The sequence below is a fragment of the Thamnophis elegans genome, chromosome 6 (genome assembly GCF_009769535.1).
Source record: "Thamnophis elegans isolate rThaEle1 chromosome 6, rThaEle1.pri, whole genome shotgun sequence".
Classification (NCBI taxonomy): domain Eukaryota; kingdom Metazoa; phylum Chordata; class Lepidosauria; order Squamata; family Colubridae; genus Thamnophis; species Thamnophis elegans.
In genome coordinates, this window is record NC_045546.1 from 72014462 (window position 1) to 72037542 (window position 23081).

Genomic DNA, 23081 nt, shown 5'->3' on the forward strand with positions numbered 1-23081 from the left:
GTTTCACTGGTTTGGCTGAGTGGAAAGCATTCCAGCAAAGTTTGGAAGGGAAGACAGAAGGCGGTTCCCTTGGGAGTTTTGTATTCTTTTTGCATCAAGCCCTTCCAAGGCTAAAAAATGCTGAATTTAGCTGACTAGACTGACAAGAAGTGGACGTTGTGGATAGATTTACCTTGCCTATGTGTTTTTGCGATGGTAAGGTGTTAATGAATGCTATCACATCTGGTCTGCAAAACTCCAGACAACCCCTAAATAGCAGTTTTCTACTCTCTACAGTAGTATTCATCTTACAACATGCATCAGATAACCCAACTTAAAGTGTCATATAGAAAGGACTATAATTTCTAGCCTGTTCCAGCTATCGCAAACAGCTGGTGCTGTACAGGTGGCCCTTGATTTACAACTTTGTTTAGTGACTGTTCAAAATTATAAAGGCACTGAAAGAAGTGATTTACAATCAGTACTCACACTTATGAGCATCACAACATTCCCGAGTTATGTAAACAAAATTTGGGCGCTTGGCAGCAGGTATGTATTTACAATGGTTGCAGAACCCTTCCCAACCATCTTCCAGGACAAAATAAGTCAAAGGGGGAAGCTGGATTTGCTTAAGAACTATGCCAAAATGGTCCTAAAATTAGGAGCGACTCACTTAACGACCACCTTGCTTCAGGGAAATTCTGGACCCAATTATAGTCGTCATTCGAGGACCTGTACTTGCAACTATCCTTTAAAAGGGAACGGTTCTGACACAATCCTCGAATCTGTGCTTTAAAAAGCAATCACCTGGATGCTCTACCTGGCGAAAGAAGAAAACGCCCAGCTACCCGCAAAAGGCTTTGTTTTGCTACGTTTCGCGACGGCCGACTCGCACGGATTTCGTGCTTGCGGCTGAAAGTACGCCCAAAGCCACCTGCGATTCCTCTCCTGCCTGCGGTTGTGCCCGAGCCCGCTCGGCATTCCTCAAGTGCCAACCTGGTCGCCGCCCGCCCCGCCGGCTCCCTGGCTGCTGACCGGCCTCCAGCCTTTCCAGACTGACTCCCTCCCTCCCTTCCTCCCTTGTTTGCTCCCAGTCCTCGGCCCAAACGCGACTTCCTCTTCCTTTCCGAAGCTCCCGCTGTCCGTCCTAGTTCGGGCCGGACTGCCCTCTACAGATCGCGGGGGGGGTGGTGGTGAGAGCGCACTGCCGAGCCTGGCGCGACCGGGAGATCTCTGGCGCGCGCTCTCCGTCTCTCCCCCACCCTCCCGTCTCCTCTCGCTCTCTCCCCGTCTCCCTCCCGAAGTGCCGCTCCTCCCGAGGGACGCAACAGGAGCCAGGAGTTGGCGGACTCGGAAGAACGAAACAAAGCCCGGTCGTTTCGCTCGCCTCCCGCTCGCTTTTTTTCCTCTCGCTGCTTAGCTTAGTTGCGCCTTTCCGATCCCGCTGCGGCTTCTTCGGAGGACTTTTCTCTGCCTTTGTGGGGCTACTCAGCAACCCCGAGAGGTAAGGCGCAGAACGGGACGAATCTGCCCTGGTAACTAGTGAAATGGCGTGGGAAACGAGGACCCCCCCCCTTTAGTTCACGGAGGGGGGGGGGGAGAACCAGAGGGAAAAATGCGGGGTCGCTCCGAAGACGAGGGCTCTTTTCTCCTGTTCCCCCTCCCCCATGTCGGTCCTATTGTAGGAACCATTTGGAAAAAGGGTTGCCAGAAAGGGGTCACTTTTGACATCCGGGGTTGGGGGCTGGAGAAACCGGCTGCGTTCTTATAGTCCCTCCGCCGATCATCAGCTGGAGCCCAGTGCGTTACTGAAGCCATCTCGTTGATAACACACTGAACTATAAAGTAAACATACTAGCTGGCGGGCACGATAGGCTGAGCTCCCTTGTAGCCAGCCACATTTCCCCACTTAGCGTCTTGGACGAAGCGAGGCTTAACATTCTTACTCGGGGGCGGCGGGGGAGGGAACAGCTGATTTCCGAGGTGTTAGTTTTCAAAGGCGAGAAATGGGCAGGCAGATGGTTCCCATTCCTTTGGGGGCGTTGCGTTTGTTTTTTCTAGTAACCCCTGGAGATCAATCTTTGCCTTGTTTCCCCCCCCCCTTTTTTAAACATCCAGTATCTTTTGTCAACCTTTTTTTTTCTATCACTGAAAGTATTAAGAAGTTTTTCTTTTATTTGTTTGTTTTAAAGTCAATTTAGTTATCCTCTGGATTTTACTTGAATGGGGGAAGATAGCACATGAAAGAAAGGGTTGTTTACTATGAATTCCTTAAAGGGGAAGGATGATTCCATGAGTTTGCTGTATAAGAATCAGTATGCTATATGGAGTATGCACTTCCTACCAGACAAAGGTATGAGGGCTCTTGCAGAGTCTTTAGAGATCCCACATTGTACAGAACTGTAAGATCATGCTTAGAATAGAACTGGGCAATGCAGGTTGCTGAGCTTGTTACATATTGGCCAAAACATGCCACAATATATTTGTGCTGAATCCCTAGTGTTAAATGGAGAATCCTGCATATGCCATGGGTACACCTAAAGGCCTGTAATCTCCTTCCCTATAGTGCTAATAAAAAGTTATATAATAGTTTTGATTGACTAACCCATGATGAGTCAACATGTGTACCTACTTGTCTCGTTCTTATTCGTCCATATTGCTACTAACTGGAGCATAACATGCACCTATCATGAATTCCTACTTTGAGGAACATAACTAGGCTATCTAAGAATCCGAATAGTATGAAGGAGGATGGTGCTTGTTTGCTATATATGTGCTTAGAAAAGTATACTTGATAAGATGAAAGTCTGAAAGGATTAACAAAGGACACAAGAGGGATGAGAAGTTCTCAGTTTTTGGTAGAGTCAAGAATAGATCTTAAGAGAGTGAAACTACAGTGAATACAGAGGGACTCTAAGAACAGATCCTGTAGGTCCTGTATGACAAGATTAAAGTTCTTAACAGAATGAATGGAAAGTGGATGTAATGAAAAAGGGTGTGGGAAACTGCTTGGAACAGAGTGAACAAACTTATGTTACAAAGTACTTATAGAGGTTTGTGAAGTTATATTAATATTAGAAGGCTGGATGAAGGGGAGAGAGAGAGAAAGAGAAAAGAGAACAAAAATGTCAACATATTGTTTGCTTATAGAAAGAAAAATATAATTGGAAAAATATAGTAAAAGAAAGCAAAGGTTAAGATTAAACGAACATAGAGAATGCACAGTACAGGTAGCCCTTGATTTACAACCAGTTGCAGGTAAAGATCACATGACCCTGGGATGCCACAGCCATCATAAATACATGCTGTTGATCATGTGACCATTCTTCCCTTTGTAGATTATACTTGCATCCTTATCTTTGGTCAACATTCTGTATCGTCATAAGTGCGAGGATTGGTTGTCAGTAACTTTTTCACTGCTGTTGTGATTTTGAACAGTCACTAAATGAATAATTGTAAATCGATACCTGCAATTTTGATAAAAATTATAATTTTGGGGGGAGTGAGTGGAAAAGTGCTAAATGAGGAGCCTCCAGCAGAATGAAATGAAGCATTTTTTAAAAAAGTAATTCTATGACCCTGGATGAAACTGAAGGGAATGCTGGGGTAATCAATTGTTATTTTAAAGATTTGTACAGGAATGATGGTGATACAGGTAGTCTCTGACTTACAACCGTAGTTGAGCTCAAAATTCCTGTTGCTAAACAAGACACTTGTTAAGTGAGTTGTGTCCTATTTTATGACTTATTTTTCCACAGTTCTTAAGCAAATCACTGCAGTTGATTAGTGAATCATATGGATGCTAAACACATCTGACTTCCATTGATTCTGCTTGTCGGAAGCCAGCTGGGAAGGTTGAAAAATTGTGATCACATGACCCTGGGACAGTGCAATTGTCATAAATACATGCCAGTTGCCAAGCAGTGAAATTTTGACCATGGAGATACTGCAATGATTATAAGTTTGAAAACCAATCATAAATCACTTTTTTAGTCCCCTTGTAACTGAATGGTCATGGAATGAATGGCTGTAACCTGAATGTCAAAGAATGGAATTTAGACCAATATAATAAATGTTAAAGAAGAAAAAGTCATAAAAGCTGTGAGAATGTTGACAAAAAATAAGGATGCAAGTATAATCTACAATGGGAAGAATGTTAAATTATGGGTGTGATTTGCTAATGGAATAGTATTTTGTTTAATTTTGATTGTATTTCATGCATGCAAGTTGTCTATATGCCTGATCATTGGAAGAATGTTGCTATTGTTGCTTATTCAAAACAAAACTTACCAAGAATGAATGCAAAAAATGACAAGAGGATTAGTCTGTTATGTATGCTTGGGAGATTGCTTATCAGAATTCTGATAAAAAGTAAATAAGAGGTGTCAGGGAACAAAATTTGGGAAGTGGCTTTCTGCCACATAGGGTCTCCACAGATGTATTTTTGCCCATCAGATTATTGAGAAATACATGAATGTGAGATCTGTCATATGTTACTGTTTTAGACAAAGTGTTATGATGAATAGATTTTGAATTATGGAATGCTGTGTGCAGGTACAGAGTGGGAGTTGTGCTGAATATAAGAGCAATACATGAAGAAACTATCATGAGAGTAGATGAAGCATTTATCAAATTGCTCAAACTTGAGCAGTAAGAAAAGAATGTGTAAGTGTCCTTCATTGTTTAAGGCATTCAAGATAAATATACAATGAATACTTGTGCTTGCACACACTGAGACATGGCGGTTAGTGGGCAATGAAAGTTTTGGGGTGGCACATCGATGGTCACCAGCACCATGTTGCATACCCTGTGCTAAAGTTAATATTCTTAATAAGACTAGTGTATTTTAAGTGGTCAATGCATTTGATATAAGAAGCCAATTCCAGTGTAGATTTTCACCTCGGAGATTACAAGGGAAAGATTATTGTATTTTAGCCAATAATGGCTTTCCTTATAGACCAAACATTCATCTGTCTGAGTCTTTTACTTCAGGCTACCACATCTTGATCCACATCTCTTTTTACTTTCATACATTGGTTATCTAGATTTTTGGAGCCTAGATTAGAAGCTCTATTATTCCTGTTGGTGATGGAAAGTGATGGAAAACTTGAGCAATACATTAAATATAAATTATCTTTTGACCCCCATACCAGAGAAACATGGTATGTTAACATTTCCTTAAAATATAACTATTTTAAAAATGGATGAATATAACTCGACCAGAAGTTCCTCAGCAAGACAGACAGAAAAAATGTGTGCTCTAAAGAACCACATATAAATTCTGTCTGACAAACCAATGCCGAGATCCTTTTGGATCAGAACTTCCCTGGAGAGGAAGTGAAGAAGGAGCTGCATCTCACTAGACCTAGAGGAATGTAACAGGTTCCTCGTAGGTCAGAAATTCGCTCTCTGAATTGGCGTCGGGGGAGGCAGCATGGCAACATGGCTGCTATCAAAGCTGCGGTCTTCTGGCCAAAGCTTATGAGCAGGAGCAGTGCAGGAAAGGAATGTGAAACCTGATAAGAAGATTGAATTAACCAACTGACATAAATCAGAATTTGGAAAAGGTAAAGAACCTTGTGAGTATAAATAATATTGATGGACAGATTGGGATTTTGGCAGAAAGAAAGAAAAAAAAAAGGGGGGGGAATGATGGTTAAAATTATTAAGCCCTAAAAGTACTCTTTGTTTTAAACAACTTGGAGACAGAAAGGAGGAAACAGAGAATTGACTAACCCATTTAAACACAAACTTTGGATTTGGATTTGAAAAGATTGTGCCTGTAAAAGAGATTAAGTGACAATTGGGAACTCTACAAAGGATGGAAGAAGGAGGAGTGAAATGGAAGTTAAAAATATACCAAGGAGACTTGCTTTGTTCGAGCCTGTTCTAACTAACATATCTTAAGCAACTCTAATTAATGAGCGGTGGAATGTAACAAGGAAAAAAAATCAAGAAAAAAGCACTATTTCTTCACTTATAATCCAATCTTGTCTGAGCAATGAATGGAATGTGAAAACTTCATAAGAACCAACTGACATAAATCAGAACTTGGAAAAAGAAGCGAGGAGAAGCAAAAGTTAAAAACACACCAAAGAGACTTGCTTTTTTAGAGTTTCTTTCTGTAATTTTGGAACTGGACATTATGGAAAGGTGGGAATTTGAAGAATTACGTGAAATTATAAAAAATATGCATAAATCATTAAAATTAAGTTTAAATAAAATTTTGAAGGTAGAATCTGAGGAGAGGCAGAAAGTGAAGGAAGATGAGGGGAAGGATAATGAAAGGGTAGAAATGGTGGTAAATAAAAAGCAGACAAAAATTTCACTGAGTTTGACAGTGGCATAGGGAAAACTGAAGAGGGGGGATATGCCCTAACAAAGGAAAATAAAAAGCAGACTAAAGATTTCACTGGGTTTTCCAGTGGCTTGGGGAAAATTGAAGAGGGTGGACATACCTCAACAAAGAAAAGGGAGGAGAGAGACAGGAATAGAGAATTGGGACAAAAGACTTACTTGGAAAAAAACAGATATTTAGAAATTGTTACGTGGAGAAGATAAAGTTGAGATATGTGATTTACACCTTTATGTGATAATTAAACTGAATTGCTAACTGATTGAATATGATAATGGAAAGATAATTAAATATAGGTTGAAATATACAAAATATGGATGCATACAGAATTCTTAAGAAGATGAACAAAGTGGGGTATGTATTGCTTGTTATTCTACATAGCAGATCAATAGAATTTTAATGAACATTGAACAGTAAGGATTGTAATTTAAAGACAAAGTAAGCTAAGTTAAGATATGGAAAAATGGAGGGGGAACATGAAACATACTTACAATTGAGACTACAAAGACAGTCATGTAATGATGTATAATTATATAATATTATGATGAGAATAGCTGGGAATTGTAATCAGGTCCACATTCCAGGAAAATATAGGTTTTCTTGGGGGGGTGGTGTAAAATGTAATTACTATATATGTATACTTTTTTTCTGTCAAAAAAAGGAGGAGGAGGATATTTGGTAAAATTAAAGATGTTTATTGAAATGAAATTATAAACATCATCAACATAAAATGGAGTTTGCTCAGAGGCTGAAATACACCAAGTAAATGAGATGAAGAGTGTGGAGTAGAGGAGAGAGATAAGAGTAGGAGAGAGGGCGGGGGGAGAGGAGGAGAGAAAGAAGGAATAGAACGGAGGAGAAGGAGAGAGGAAGGGGAAGTAGAGAAGAGAAGAAAGACAGGGAAGAAAGGAGGTAGGGAGGAGAAGAGAGGGAGAAGAAAGTGATGGATAGGGTACAGTTATGGTGTATGGAGAGCAGAAGAGCCAATAATCATTTTTGGGGGTTGATGGTAAGACAAATCGATGTAAATATTTAATAATATAAAATAATGTTGGTTATGTAACAGTATACATGTGGTTATTTGTTATGAAAATGGAAAAATAAAAAACTTTTTATTAAAAAATGGATGAATATGTTACTTTAAAGAAACAATGAAAGCCAATGTATCTTAAGCCTTCTGTCCGATTTTCTATACTTTTATGTATATATCTATTATCAGTATGAAAGAACTTTAGTGTTTTTTTTTTTAAACACATCAATGTGGTTGCCCGAAAACTGAAGAAAAACATGACTATTTCATTCAAAAGTTCACATCATAATGCTTCCATATTTTTTGTTTATTATTATCAGGACATGTTTTCTAATGTATTGGAAGGATATGCAACCCAAGGAAAGAGATTTATATTGCTTTTTCTCAATTGCATGTAATCAAGCAGTACAAATCACAAAGACTTGAAACAAGAAATTATCTGGCTGGTTTGATGTGGTTTGTTCAGCTTATTTCTGGATCATGAATGTATGGGGCTGCTTAATAAGGTTTTTTTTTTTTAAAATGCTTTCTGATAGGCATAACATGAAAAAAAACCTCAATTATGCAAGAACTCAGAAGCTTCTGGTAGTTAGAATATTTGCTCTAAATCAATAGCTAGTATGAGATTCATGAGATTCTTTGGCTCATGAGGTTCCATTTTAGATAACTCTTTCCAGAAATATTTTTGTGCTATAGAACTTCAGGCTGCATGGATTTTGAAATATTCTAGGATGCCCATGAAAATACAGAGAACATAGAATAATAGAATTGGAAGGGACTTGGGGGGGGGGCTTCTAGTCCAACCCCCTGCTCAAGCAGGAGATCTGAACAGCCATTTCAGACAAATGATTGTCCAGTCCCTTTTTGAAAGCCTCCAGTAATGGAACACCCACAGTTTCTGAAAGCAAGCGGTTCCATTGGTTGATTGCTCTCACCATTATAAAATTTCTCCTTAGTTTTAGGTTGCTACTCTTCTTAGTTTCCATCCATTGTTTCTCATCTTGCCTTTTGGTGTTTTGGAAAATAGTTTGACCCCCCCTCCCACCTCATCTTTGTAGGAGCCCCTCAAATATTGGAACAATGCTATCATGCAGAATAATAGTAGGACTGTATGGCATCTCACCATCATTTCACATGAATTGAGAGTCCTTTAAAAAAATCTACTCTCTCTGTAGCAGCATATTGCAAGAATGTTTGATGGTGGTGTTTTTCTGCAGAGCATCCTCTTTTGTTATAGATTTGTTATTAAGGAATTGTTGATAAATGTTTGAAAAATTCCAGAATGCCCAATAGAAAGTTAAAATTACTAATGTTCATCTGTCAACATGTTTGGGTAACTTTTCCTGTTATGAGACTGGAAATATTTTTCTCTGATTCTAGCAGTTGCTTTTGTTGCTTTCACATCACTAGAAACTAATTGTATAATGATTTTCTCAAAGACTTGTATTGGATTAAAAGTAGGAGGCTTTCTCTTTCCCAACTTTTTCAGTATAATTTTGGGCCTTTGTGTCAGAGATATCGTCTTGACTTGTTTATCTGTTCTTTCTTTGTAACTTCATTGAGCTCTATGGGAAAATGTTCCCAATCTTAAACATCAATATCAAATTTCTAAATACTTTTTTAAGGAAATATAATTGTCATTATTCAGGTTTATATTCTGGTTTCCTTTCAGAAGCCCTTCTCTAATTTTATCTGTGCAACAGCCCTGTGAACTAGATGAGTTCTCATGACTGAGAAGACTGGAAATGGATCTCCCTGATCCTCTCCAACACACTGCCTTTTCAAACCATTGTTCAATCATCTTTCCTGGAATGGCTTTCCTCCAAGGGCTTTCCAAACCTTCAAGATTTGCAGACCTTACAAACACTGCTGTATTGTATCTGGTTGGGCTAAAAGCACAATAGAAATGTCCCTGAATGGACTTTTCTTAAATATTATATGAGCATAGGGGAATATGCTGCAATTCCACAGAGCAGCCATTTGTTCATAAACTATAAAAAGCTTTGGAAAAAGAGTAGAAAGCAACCTAGCTATTAGAAAACTGTTTTTAATTGCATGAATAAATAAGAGTTTCAGAAATTCCTAAACACTCTTGGGAAAATGTATTTTTCCTGGCCTGAAGGAAGAAAACATGGAGGAGCTTAATGGAAGATCATTGTCATCAGGTTTAATAAGCTGAGATATGTTAGACAATATCCTGTCATATTATAGCTGAAACGTAGGTTTTTAAAAGCCAAGTATCCAAGGTTAGTGTTTTATCTAGTGTCTTGTAAAATAAAAGGAAACTAGTGCAGGACAATGCAAATAGGTATATAAAAAGTGATCTTTAGTTTCCATCAGATTTGGTAGGACAATGGAAACAGTGAAATCTGTTTCACAGATCTGAGTCACAGTTGAGCAGAGAAATTCTGCCTCGTTCCATGCATAGAATTTATTTACCGTATATACTCGAGTATAGGCCGACCCGAATATAAGCCGAGGCACCTAATTTTACCACAAAAAACTTGACTCGAGTATAAGCCTAGGGTGGGAAATGCAGCAGCTACCGGTAAATTTCAAAAATAAAAATAGATACCAATAATGTTTTTGAATATTTATTTCAAAGAAAAACAGTAAACTAGCGGTGTATTCAATGAAATACTTCACTCACCTCATGATGCTGATGTCCCGCTGTGATGATGATGTCCCGTGCAGCCGCGGGAGCGATGTCCCGCCTCCTATGACACACGGCACAGTGATTCCTATCATTGGATCACTGTACCAGAGGAGGTGGGACATCGCTATGTGGCTGTTTGCCATAACAAGGAGGAGGTGGGACATCGTTGCAGAGCGGCAGGAGGGGGAGGAAGGGGAATCTTAAGACAGCCCTGCATTACATTAGAACATGAGGAGGGGGGATGGTGCGGTGCGCGCTGCGCGGCAAACTGACACAGAGGGAGGGGAAACTCACAGGGGCACTGGGCCATTCACGAGTGTCACCCAGCGGCATGGCCCCGCCCCTTTTTCTCCTCCATTTCGGGCAAATTTTTCACTGACTCGAGTATAAGCCGAGGCGGCTTTTTTCAGCCCAAAAAGTGGGCTGAAAAACTAGGCTTATACTCGAGTATATACAGTACACAATTTTATATGACACACAGCTCCCAAGACTTCAGACTGTTTACAAAGTAAAAAATCTCAATCTGTACACTGTGTGTATGTGTATAAACTCTCTCTCAATCACACACAAACACACACAGCTCAGCATCAACCAAATAAAAATATTGCATTTGTATTAAAATCAAATTAAAAAGAGAAGTTAGCAAGTGTTGCCTGAAACAAACATTTTCATCAGTTGTGCCCATCGGCTTTTAAGTATATAAATGGACAGAAACCTTTCAGTGATATGACAAGAATAAAGCATCATATCTGCCAAGGCTGCCAATGTAATATAGTCCAGCTCCCAATCTCTTAAGGTTTAAAATGTAGATCCTCCCTTAAGAATATGCTTGCTGTCCATTTTAAAGCAGGTATTTTATGATCATAATATTGTGGGTGTTCAGTTTTTGCCAGTATTCTGAAACACTCATTCTATCCTGATTCAAAAATGTCTCATGTGTAACAACAAAGTCAGTTTTTGGTGAACTGCCTTGACTTTGAAAATGAATTTGTAGGACATGACATGTCATAGCTGAATCACTGCAAGTTTACAGAATTCCAATAATATTTTAATGTAGCATTATCTATGTGTGAAATACTTTAGACTACTAACAAGTGGGTCCAAATAACCTCTGAACCTCTGATCTAACAGTTTCTTTGAAATATGTTCTTTAAAAATATTAACAAAGAATGCAGCAGCCTTTCTTCGTTCTTATCTTTTGACACAGATCTCTAGAGAGGAAATGATCCTTGGGGTTCCCGTTGAAATGTATTATGTTTTCTTCAGTAACTTTAGTTGTTTGTTTGTTTGCTATTGCAAAATCCTCTACTTTTAAACTATTGCTTGCTTATACATAGTTTTCATTCTGATCTGTTTTCTCCTGATTTGCTGATCACATGCTTTGTTTTGTTAATAAATAATTTTGGCATTTTTCACAGTGGGAGAGTGGATAAATTGCCATGTCAAGTTGTTTTTCAAAATGTACATTTTATATTTCCACGTTTTAAAAAAGAATTTAAGGCAAAATAGTTGAGCTATTATTTAGTAACTCTACTATTAGATATTTTATAAGATATTCTATTTGGACCTTGGGAGAGTAAATCAAAATACTCATACCATTTAGTATTAAATATCATACCAAAATTAACTGAGGAGAGAGGACATAGCTATTCAGTTATGAAACTCCCTAAAGAGATGGACAGAAAGTATTCAGCAAAGATAATGTTGATTCTTTTGGGGAAGAATCTTACCAAAAGATAATTCACCAGTAAGTAAAGCTCAACTCCCAATTTATAACAACCTGTTTTCAAGTCTATATATTCTGTCTTGAGAATACCAAGAAAATTTGTTCCAAAAGAGGATTTTTGACAACCATTTTCTTGCTTGTGAGAAGGTAAAAGGCAAGTGTGTCTCTATAGAAGAGGTAAAGAAAATAGGAGAAAGCTTTCTTAGATAGAAGTAAACAATTAACAATAGTAGTGATGGAGGATGTGACTACAAAAATGGTTTGTTTTTCTGTTTTCTTAGGCAATGGTATAGCATAGATGAGCTAAAGAGAGCCGATAACATAAATGTGCTGAAGAAAGAGCATTAGTGTCCTCCGTGGTGGGCGGGCTTGAACTCCAGTGAGGATTTTTAATTATGTACATGTTGTTGGCTGAGTGGATTTGTAGTCAAAAAGTCGCAAAGACCCTAAATTTCTAATATCCTAAATGAATGCATCTTGGAACAGATGGACCAGAAAGGAGGTAATTCTTGATTGAATCCTAAATCATGACTGTGATCTGAGGCAAGATGTAAGTATTGTGGAACTAATAGAAATGGGTGACCAAAATATTGTTACATTCAGCATACATGGAAATGGGAAACTGCCAACTGAATGCAACAGTCACATTTGATTATGGAAGGGGCACTTTTTCAGATATCAGGAAATTGTGAATCTCTTCTTAACGCCTGAATGTTAATTAAAACCACAATAACTGGGAGTCAATAGGGATGTATTTGGCAGGGTAAGAAAGAATGGTCCATAACTTAAGAATTTCCAAGCCTGGGGAAAACCATATCAATAATAATTATAACATTAACAGCAATAGGGGCTTCACAAACACCCTATCTCCGGGCTTGGGAATAGAGCCTTAAGAGATATAGATGACTTCGACAGTGGGAGTCATATGTATCTGTGGGGCAGTGGTGGGTTTCAAAAATTGTTCGAACCTACTCTGTGGGTGTGGCCTCCTTTGTGGGAGTGGCTTGCCACCCATGTGACCGGATGGGAGTGGCTTGCCGCCCATGTGACTGGATATGAAGATGCCGACGACACTTGTCAGAACCACCTTAAATTACCTCACACACAGCACTGGCATGCATAAGAATATGATGTAAACTTGTTTTTTAAAAGGCATCTTTGGTTTGCGTTAAAACAACTTCAACACACGCAATGTTCTGATTGCACCACAAACGCAGTAGTCATCCTTACCTTTCACAGAGGCACTGAGTTTTATAAATATGAGCTTGATAGTGTAGAATAATCATATCCAAGGACCAGTGGTGGGTTTCAAAAAAAATTTTTGGAACCTCTTCTGTAGGTGTGGCCTGCTTTCCGGGTCCACTGGGGGAACCTCTTCTAACCGGTTCAATAGATTTGACGAACCGGTTCTACCGAATAGGTGCAAACTGGTAGGAACCCACCTCTGCTGTGGGGTAAGGGCTCTTCCAGACGGGCTGTGGCAGAGAAGGCATATGCTTCCTCAGTCACATAAGACAGCAATGTTTAATAGAGAGGACCTGTAGCCCGCCCACCCTGTCCAAAAGTACTGGAAAGGTAAATTTAGAGAGGGCAAAGTATAAGTGTACTTATAACTGTGTTTAATTAAAGCAGACAAAAGACATTTCACTTAATGACTGTGTTGCTTGGCAATGGAGTTGCTCTTTCCTATTAGACTCATTAATTGATGACTACCTGTACGCTTAAGTTGTATGCCCCACTTCCTATTTTTTTTCTATATATGGTAGTTGCTTTAATTCAAATTTAGCAATCTAATTTCCTCATTTAAAGTGAGATTTGAAGTAACTTTGCAAGAGTCCTCTAGTTTGGAGCAGTATTAAAATCATTTTCTCATCAGCTTAGATACAGCAACTAATTATGTCCAGAAAACAAGGAAAAAGAGAAGAAAACATATATAAAAGCAAATGCTAAACATGAACATATAGCATGTTCTTAAGCCTTCATACCACAATTTAGAGCATCAGATTGTTATACTGTAATAACCTCGTAGTTTGAGATAACCAGTGCACAGATTTGTTTCCACAAAGGTTGCTCTGTGTCTGATTAAAGGCTGTGCTGCATATCAACTTGCATAGAACAATTGCATGTTTGTAGCAATAGTCATGGTTTAATGCAGTAGTACCTACTATGTGCACAACTCTTGAGAGAGAGAAAAAAAAGATTATTCATATTTTTTCTGTTAATATTTATATTTGTATTAAAGGTAATGAATCACATTGCAGGGTCCTCAGGAAAACTTACTACAGCTTCAAAACTATGTATTAAAAATCTTAAATGTACCTGATACTTGAAGATTTACTCTGGTAAATAAAATGATGGCATTGTTTCAAAGATGGAACGTGGAGCATGTGTGCTGTGTCATATCTTACCAGATGAGCAGATACAATAGGAGAAATTTGGTCCACCAGATGCCATAAAGGACTTATAGGACACCACTAGCACTTTGAATTAGCAGTTAGCAGTTAGACTTATATACCCCTTCATAGGGCTTTCAGCCCTCTCTAAGCGGTTTACAGAGTCAGCATATTGCCCCCAACAACAATCCGGGTCCTCATTTTACCCACCTCGGAAGGATGGAAGGCTGAGTCAACCTTGAGCCGGTGAGATTTGAACAGCTGAACTGCAGAACTGCAGTCAGCTGAAGTAGCCTGCAGTGCTGCATTTAACCACTGTGCCACCTCGGCTCTTACTTCTCTCACTTGCATGTTTAAATTTAAAATTACTACTTGCTACTTTTATTGTCCCCCATACTCTAAGTAAAAAAGGATTTTGATTATTTCTTTCATGAAACATCATATAAAATCAGGTAACTAGCAAGTTCTCACTCTATTGCATGGTGTTGTGATTGGCCATCAGTGATCCTGTACATAATGTCCTCTTCTATTTTGTAAAAATGAACAAAATCTTTTTCTTACTATTTGCAGAAGTTGGAATCTCACCACCACCACCACCCCCGCCATGCCCTAGCCTTACAAATCTCATCCTTTACAAATACAGCTGGACTAACACAATAACAATTGAATTCAGAGCGTTGTTAAGTATTGGCACCATAGACAGTTCCTGTATTTTGGCTCCTGAAATTTCAAAGTAATCTAGTGTGAAACTATATCAGATTTGTGCTAGAAATAGGCTGTCGGTTGACTTCTGAAATGACTTCAAAAGAAAATTGCCAAGCTTAAAATAAAGATATACCTCTTTAAACAACAAATAAACATGTCCATTGCATTTAAAACACAATTTTTAATATAGTAATTTTACTCCACTGAAAATTGGAAGTTAAATATTTCCCCCCTTGCACTTCTCTCTTTCCCTTAGTTCTCTAAGTATTGTCTTTTCTGTTTTTATCTTATAATGAAACCTAATAAAATATGTTTTTTTTTAAAAATAAATGGTTTTGTTGTATTACATGTAGAATTTTAGTAAACCTGTTGTATTTGTTCAGTTTAGACTGAGATCTAGCAAATAAGCAACTATTAAGCCTTTGTATGCTTTCACAATGAGCCTGTTAGAATACATCAAAAACAATTTATGGGTGTGTTTGTGGAGAGGGGAAAATGCCAGTAGCACTGTCCTTAAAGTGTGATTCACAGGAAATAATAGGTCAAAAATACATTAAAGGCTCTGGTAGAAAGAAATGATACTGTGTTGTTAATGGAAAAAAAAGTTTGGCAAAAATGATGTTGTGACTGTTTCTGTGGCTTGGAAAGGAATTTCCTATAGCCCAGAGTAACCATTAAATATCTCTCTGTTTTTAGTTCATTAGGGCTTTCTTTCCCAGAGAAAATGTCAACTTCTGCCATGGAACCCCAGTCTCCTGATGAGAGAGGAAGTTTTTTTAAGGTAATTAAAATATTGGTACTTATTTCAAAATGTATGTCAATTATCTGCCCGCTGCTTTTCAGTTTAAGAATTTGGACAGGCTTATGGTGAAAAAGCTTGGTTTTCTTTTATATGGAAATTGAGAGTTGGGTAAATAGATTATCTGAAGTATAAACAGATTATTTTAAGTGTGTGTAAGTAAAACAAGAAGAGACAAGGTCAAAAATGAATGGGCGATGAATAAATACCAAAATGAATATAAGGTAAGTGATTATTATGAAATAAATACCCGGGCATGGTTTCATCATATAAAGCAAATATGTGACGAATTGCAAAACAAAATACATTGAAATAAGAGCAAATGAGTTGATACAAACAGGAAGACAGAGAAAAAAATCATTGATGAATGGAGATCTTCAAAAAAGAAGCAGGAATGGTTTGCAAGGATAGAAGTGATTGTTGAATGGTATTGGATCCCAAACAAAATAACATTATGACTATATATTTACATTCTGTTCAAAGTTTCTTTTGTTGTTTTTGGTGCCTACATGTTGGCTTTTCCTTTTGGCAACTGCCTGGACAGGTCCCTGCAGTTTTCTTGGCAAGGCTTTTGGGAAATGGCTTGCCACTGCTTCCTTCCCAGGGCTAAGAGAGAGTGACTGGTCCAAGATCATCCCCCTGGCTTTGGGTATAAGGCAGGACTGGATCAGAGTCTCCCAATTTCTAGTCTGGTACCTTAACCACTACAATAAACTGGCACCTTTCAAAGTTTATTCCATACATTTCAGAAGTCAGATATAACAGATCAACTGCTTCTCTTGTACAACATTATAAGCAATTACATTCTGGTGCAGTTTCATATTTCTGCTAATTTAATTGGAGTTTGAATTGTGTGTGAAGTAGTGACTGAGTTCTAGGCCCTTCCTTTAAAAAGCAAAACTGTTATTCTACTGAGTGACTCCATTTGGGTAAGAGAGGGAACCATAAAATAGCCATATTTTAGTCTAGCTTGTTGGGTTTGATTTCAACCTTTGGTTAATTTCAGATATATCAAGAAGATTGCATTATTAAGTATACCAGGATTGTCTAGCCCCCAGGATCATATTTGCAGCTTTCAGAATTAGGTTGCGACAGATTTTGTTCCCAGGCAGACTGAACAGTTTACTATGTTATCTGACTTAAAGGAAGTTAATGGTTTGTTTTTATTATGGAAAGTCTATTTCTTTAAATCCACTTCAGCTGTGGAAATAGTGGTTTATATTATGGCAGTTGAAGCAAATTCCTGTGTTTGGCAAGGGGATAGAGTTGTCCAGACATATAAATAATCTCTTTCACAAAGAGGAAAAAAAAATTTGCAGACTGGAAAATAAAATTTTTTGGTGGATGTAGTTTCCTACCCTTCTTTCTTTCACTCCCAGCAGGTGCAGGAAATGGATACCACCTACTACACTAGAATTTAAAACCTATGTTTTGCTATCTCAATATTAAAATGATGTCACAAAAGACAACATCTGTAAAAGAATAGGAGGTATATGTAGGATGCAACCATTCCATTGGCAATATAGTTTTGCTTCCTACTGCATTTTAAAAAACCTCTTTTTTGTTAACATTTATTGTATGATTATTGTATACTACCAATATGCATGGCTGTTAATTATAGTACCATTAAAATGCCAGGCCCCAGCCAACTGAATAGACAAATTCATGCCATCTTTAGTGTGAGTTTCTGTTTGGTGATCCTAATCTCAAGGGAATAGTCAACATTTATTTCATTATGGATCAGGTGCTGACTGATCTTGATCTTTTTGAAGTTCATGATATCATCATCATCTTCTTCTTCTTCAAAACCATAATTTAGAGCCGAGGTGGTGCAGTGGTTAGGGTGCAGTACTGCAGGCCACTTCAGCTGACTGTTATCTGCAGTTCAGCGGTTCTAATCTCACCGGCTCAAGGTTGACTCAGCCTTCCATCCTTCCGAGGTGGGTGAAATGATGACCCAGACTGTGGGGGCGATATGCTGACTCTGTAAACCGCTTAGAGAGGGCTGAAAGCCCTATGAAGCGATATATAAGTCTAACTGCTATTGCTATTGCTATAAATTATAGGTGTCGGTTTTCTTTCTCATACTTTCCTGAAATCCAGTTTAATATCATACATTCATAAAATATCTATCTTTTATGAACTTTCCTCCCTATGAGTAATTTTTTTTTATTTCAACACATTAATAATCTTTATATGTTTTTGAGTCAAGTAAAGGGAGTTATCTACCCTGTTCGTTTCTTTGTCAACAATTGCCTTCTCATTTACATTATCTTTGTCTTCTTAATATTTAACTCAAGCCTAAAGTTTTGCTTTCTATTTCTACGCTGATAATAAATTCCTCTAAATCTTCTCTACTGTGAGCTTATAGAATAGTTCAAATTGCTAGTGTTTCAACTTCCATTTTAAATGCCGCCTGTTCAGTCCTGCCATTCTTGTATTTGCTGTATAAGTTAAACAGATAACAATCTGCACTTATTTTGTTCCCTTCCTTTCAGAACTATGTTTCTCTGAATTCATTTTTTAGAGTGGATTTCTGATCACTATAACAAAGGATAATCTGATTTAATCAAGAAAAATTAAGCAATTATCTTCCACATTCCAGCATGGTCTATACACATGATGGCAAGCCTATGGCACACATGTCAGGGGTGACACACAGAGTCCTCTCTGTGGGCACACGTGCCATTGCCAGCTGCTCTTCCGAGTTCCATCATGTGCATATCAGCCAGCTGCTTTCTTCTGGATTCCGGCACTCTGGCACACGTGTGCACGCTCCAGTTTTGGCACTCAGTGCTGAAAAGGTTAACCATCACTGATCTATCCAATTAAAGTCTTTCTCCATGCATGTCGTAAATTTATTTGTAAAGAAAACTTTACAAATGATGCAAACAATTATTGAAGTAGTCTGGTAATTTGTGCATTCTCTTACATTCAACTTTTTCATTGTGAGTTTATTTCTTCATTTACCAAATTCCAGTACAGATGTGTTTCCCAAGGATTCTAGGCAAATGCACTAGTCTTTTACCATTGCTAGGCCATGGTTTTTTAGGTTAGTATTTGTTTTCATCTAACTGCTACACTTTACTTTCAACTTTAAACAATTCACAGGATAGCAATAGCAATAACAGTTAGACTTATATACCGCTTCATAGGGTTTTCAGCCCTCTCTAAGCGGTTTACAGAGTCAGCATATTGCCCCCAACAACAATCCGGGTCCTCATTTTACCCACCTCGGAAGGATGGAAGGCTGAGTCAACCCTGAGCCGGTGAGATTTGAACAGCCGAACTGCAGATAGCAGTCAGCTGAAGTGGCTGCAGTACAGCACTCTAACCACTGTGCCATCTCGGCTCTTGCAGGATTTTTCATCTACATATAGTGCTGTTTTGTTTCCTAGCTGGTTTAACTGCTGTATCTCATTTTCTAATGTATTATTTCTCTACAAATGTTTCTGTTGATTTGTAATCCTGTTTACAAACAAATTCAACACAATCGTTTTATTTTAATTTAACTTCATTTGCCTCTACAAATGATCACGTGTTTTGACTTTATATGGTTGGCAACCTACTCTCTTTAATTGTCCAAGTTTAGCCTGCATTTTTCCACTTTTCATTTATTTTCTATAACTTGGTGGTTAGACTGTAATGCTGCATATTCTAGCCCAGTGTTTCTCAACCTTGGCAACTTGAAGATGTCTGGACTTCAACTCCCAGAATTCCCCAGCCAGCGAATGCTGGCTGGGGAATTCTGGGCATTGAAGTCCAGACATCTTCAAGTTGCCAAGGTTGAGAAACACTGGGCTAGCTCCTGTTCTGAAGTTTCTTTGATTCTGTTCAGCAAAGAACATGTGTAGAGTCTCTGCTTATATTGCTACAAGCAAAGATGTCATTTAAAATTCTGTTACTCAATGCCTGCTGCATTTGCCTAATCCAAATTTTCTTGTGATCCTGGGATATTTTAAACACTTTGTGTTATTCCCTTCCTTCGTCTCACTTTTCCATGATGTAAATTAAAGTGGATGACATTGATACTTAGACAATAGGAGAGAAAAAAGCACCATCCTTCCTATGTTATCTGTGCCATGCATTATTTTATGAGATCATTTCTCACTTTACCTTCTTTTGTGTGAGGCTAAAGAGTCCAAATCACTCTTGGGCTCTTTTTTTTTTTTTTTTTTAATTTCAGGGAAATTGCTACATCTTGTGATAATTTATTTAACACTATTTTGCATCTTTCTTAGTTTTATAGTCTTCTGTTCTGCCCCCCCTTCTCCGCTCGTTAAACAGACGATAGGCAAACAAACTTAAAAGGAACTCTCTTTATCAGTTCTCGGCTCAGACTGGCTGTGAGCCCAAAAATAACATAATTACAGTCTCTGCCTGAAGATAACGGAATGAAAAACAAATCTTTCTTACGGCAACACAAGTTGAACAAAACGAAAGCAAAGCACTTCTTCCAAAATCTCTACGAATCAGGGTTACAGAAAAACAAAGCACTTATCCAAGTGTATCTTACATAAACCACGACCGATGATCAAACCATGTTGAACGAACCAAGGAACGTTGACTCCTGCAACCAGGGCGTGGCACTATCCATCCTTTTATCCCCAGAATATGCCCCTAACGAGCCCCAGCTGCATAATTAATCTTGCATCCCGAAAAGACTCACAGAAGACTGCTGCTGAGTCACAACAGTCTTCTATAGATTCCAGAATTATATACAGGTAATTCTTGATTTACAATCATTTTTTTAGCAATCGTACAAAATTAGCACTGAAAAAGTGATCTTCAAGTGGTCCTTGCACTTGCAACCCCCACAAAATCAAATCAAAACTCTTTGAGCACTTGGCAATTGGTGTGTATTTGTAATGGTTGCAGCATCCCAGGGTCACATGATTGCCATTTGTGATCTTCCCCAGTTGAAGTGACACTTAACAACCCTGGCAAAAATATTATAAAATCAAGGTGTGACTCACTTAACAACTACCTTGCAATTCAGGTTTCAACTGTGGTTGTAAGTCAAGGACGACCTTCAAATCAAATCAAATTAAATCAAAACCTTTACTCCCAACTCCTGGTCTAAAAATAGATACGTAGGATTGTGCAAAATTTAGCATTTCAGAATGGGACAATCCAGACATCTCTGATTTATTCTGGGATGTTTTACAACTTTCAAAAGTATATCTTCAGAACTATTTGAGATGTCTTAAATATGCTGCCCTAGGCAAAATAATTCCCAGTTTAGAGGAAAAACCACCAAACTATATTCAGAATAGTCTAGAGGGGAATTGGGATCTTTGGAAGAGAAGTTAAATGCTCCAGAGTTTGGTGTTTTTTCGCATATTCTTTTTGTATACAATTTCAAATGCAGAATTTTCTTTTTAACACCAGCTTCCTACTGGATTGACATTTCGATTCGAATTTAAATTATTTTTTCTGTCAGCTCATATAAATATATTGGTTAAATCTGGGTTTTTGTGTCAATACACAGCTATGTTTGTTTGCATTGAATTTAATTTGCCATTCTTACAGAGTTCTTGACAATCTGTTTTTGATCTAACCATTTTCAGTGCTTTGATATGATTAGCAAACATGGCCGCTGGTGCATTGCTTGATCTTAACACAAGATCATAAGATGGATTCCCGGTGCTTTGAGCTTGGTGGTTTCCTGCGGATACTTTGTTATGAGGCCAGTTTCCCAATCCTTGGGAAAAAGAAGCTTCCTGGATATTTATATATAGTGCCTAGCCCTGTCAGTAGAGTGTGGGTTTTTTTCCTTGATGGTTCCTTGATTAGACCATTGTTTCTTCCCAAATTGTTTATCTGGGGCTGTTTCCTGCTTATCTGGGTGTTGGTTTTTAGGGTGGGTGCACTTTGGGCTACTGATTTCCTTTCTTGACATGTAATTATTAATGGCATATAGATAGTTTATCTCTGTTCTTTTCTTGATGTCTGATTTGTCTTCATGCCAAGCTTGCTTAGAGTTTTGGGGTTTGGTTTGGCCTAACTCATCAGATTCTCATTTGAAATTCTGATTGAAAATGCACCATAATGAGTGGACGCTTTGCTGTTTTTTATTAGCTAGCAAGATAGCTTTGCGAAAAGAATTGCCTCTGAATACTGGATCCAAGTCTCTCCAGAACAAAAACGCTATCTCTGAGATTATGCATGTGATTCCAGACACCCATTCCTCATGAGTAGACCATGGAAACTGTCGGTTTTACAGTCTGCTTATGAATGGAGTGGCCAGAATTGATTCTGGAGAGCCAGAATTTAGATCAAGCTCAAACTTGCATATCAGCTTTTATGGACAATATTCTTGGCCGAGCCTTATCTCTTAATCCCCTTTTTTTAATTCTTTGCATATTGGAGAGATTAAGATTCTTCAGACTGTCAAGATTCTATTATATTCATTGGATGAGTTTCCTCCTTCTTAAAAGGCAATTTTGATTTTGGAAGTTTAAAAATACATGAATTTTTTTTCGGACTATGCAGCAAAAGGACACTTAGTATATGGATTTTGGAAAGTTAATAATGGACTAAGGGGCCAGTGGAATTTGGAATTACATCTTGGAATTATTTAGAAGATACTTGCTCATGGGGAAATGGAGATTGCTTTCATTTTTTAATGAAAAAAGACCTTATAAACTGCTAACTGAACACTAGAGACAGTATAAAGAAAGATAAAAATCCTTAGTGCAAACTTTTGAATACCTTTCAGCAAAGCTTTTGGACAATGGATCAGATGCTTGATAAAACTGACAACATGTTCTTGTGAAGTTGTAAAACAAGAAGCAATGGATGTTTCTGAAATAAATTTGACAGAGGACGTAAGATACTATAGAAATATATCTGGTGGATGACTTGTTCCTTAACGGAGATGAAAAGACATTAAATCAGGAACTTGATTTGGATATTTTCATCCCCTCTCTGGATATACAAAACAGTTCGACTAATATTTCGAAGGACTTTTCTTAGGAGTGACAAACAAACGTTGATGATACTATCTTATTCTACTGCACCAAACAGAATTAGAAGTCAATGCCTTTTCTTTCTTTTTCCCCTTTTTCCTACTTTTCTCTTCCCTTTTTCCTCCCCTCTTTGTGCTATTATTTGTTTTTTTATTTTTGTATTTTATATTAGAAACTAATAAAAAGATAAAAAATTTAAAAAAGGAGTGACAAACCAAAGGATACATTTTATTTATGGATACAAGAGAAATTGGTTAAAGTTCTAAAGGGATTTTGCTTTGAAACATAGATGAACTGCAAATTACCTCTGGAATTTTTTCTGAAGAGGGTCAAAAATATTTTTTAAAAACTCAGGAAAGGTTTATAAGTTTGGCTTGCTTTAATTACAGTTAAAAGAAGAAAATAGTTATATCTGGTTGCCTTACTGGACTTTTACTGATAAATTTTACATCACTTTTAGATCTTTT

At 37.9% G+C, this 23081-nt stretch overlaps 1 protein-coding gene across 1 annotated transcript in view; it reads left to right on the plus strand.

Moving 5' to 3' along the window:
- Positions 1-1119: 1119 nt before the first annotated feature.
- Positions 1120-23081, plus strand: part of RIN2 (Ras and Rab interactor 2) — a 71775-nt gene continuing 49813 nt past the window's right edge. The window contains exons 1-2 of the mRNA XM_032219931.1: positions 1120-1483; positions 15541-15625. Coding sequence (XP_032075822.1) covers positions 15569-15625 — 57 coding nt within the window. The 5' untranslated portion in view covers positions 1120-1483; positions 15541-15568. The remainder of the gene's footprint in view (positions 1484-15540; positions 15626-23081) is intronic.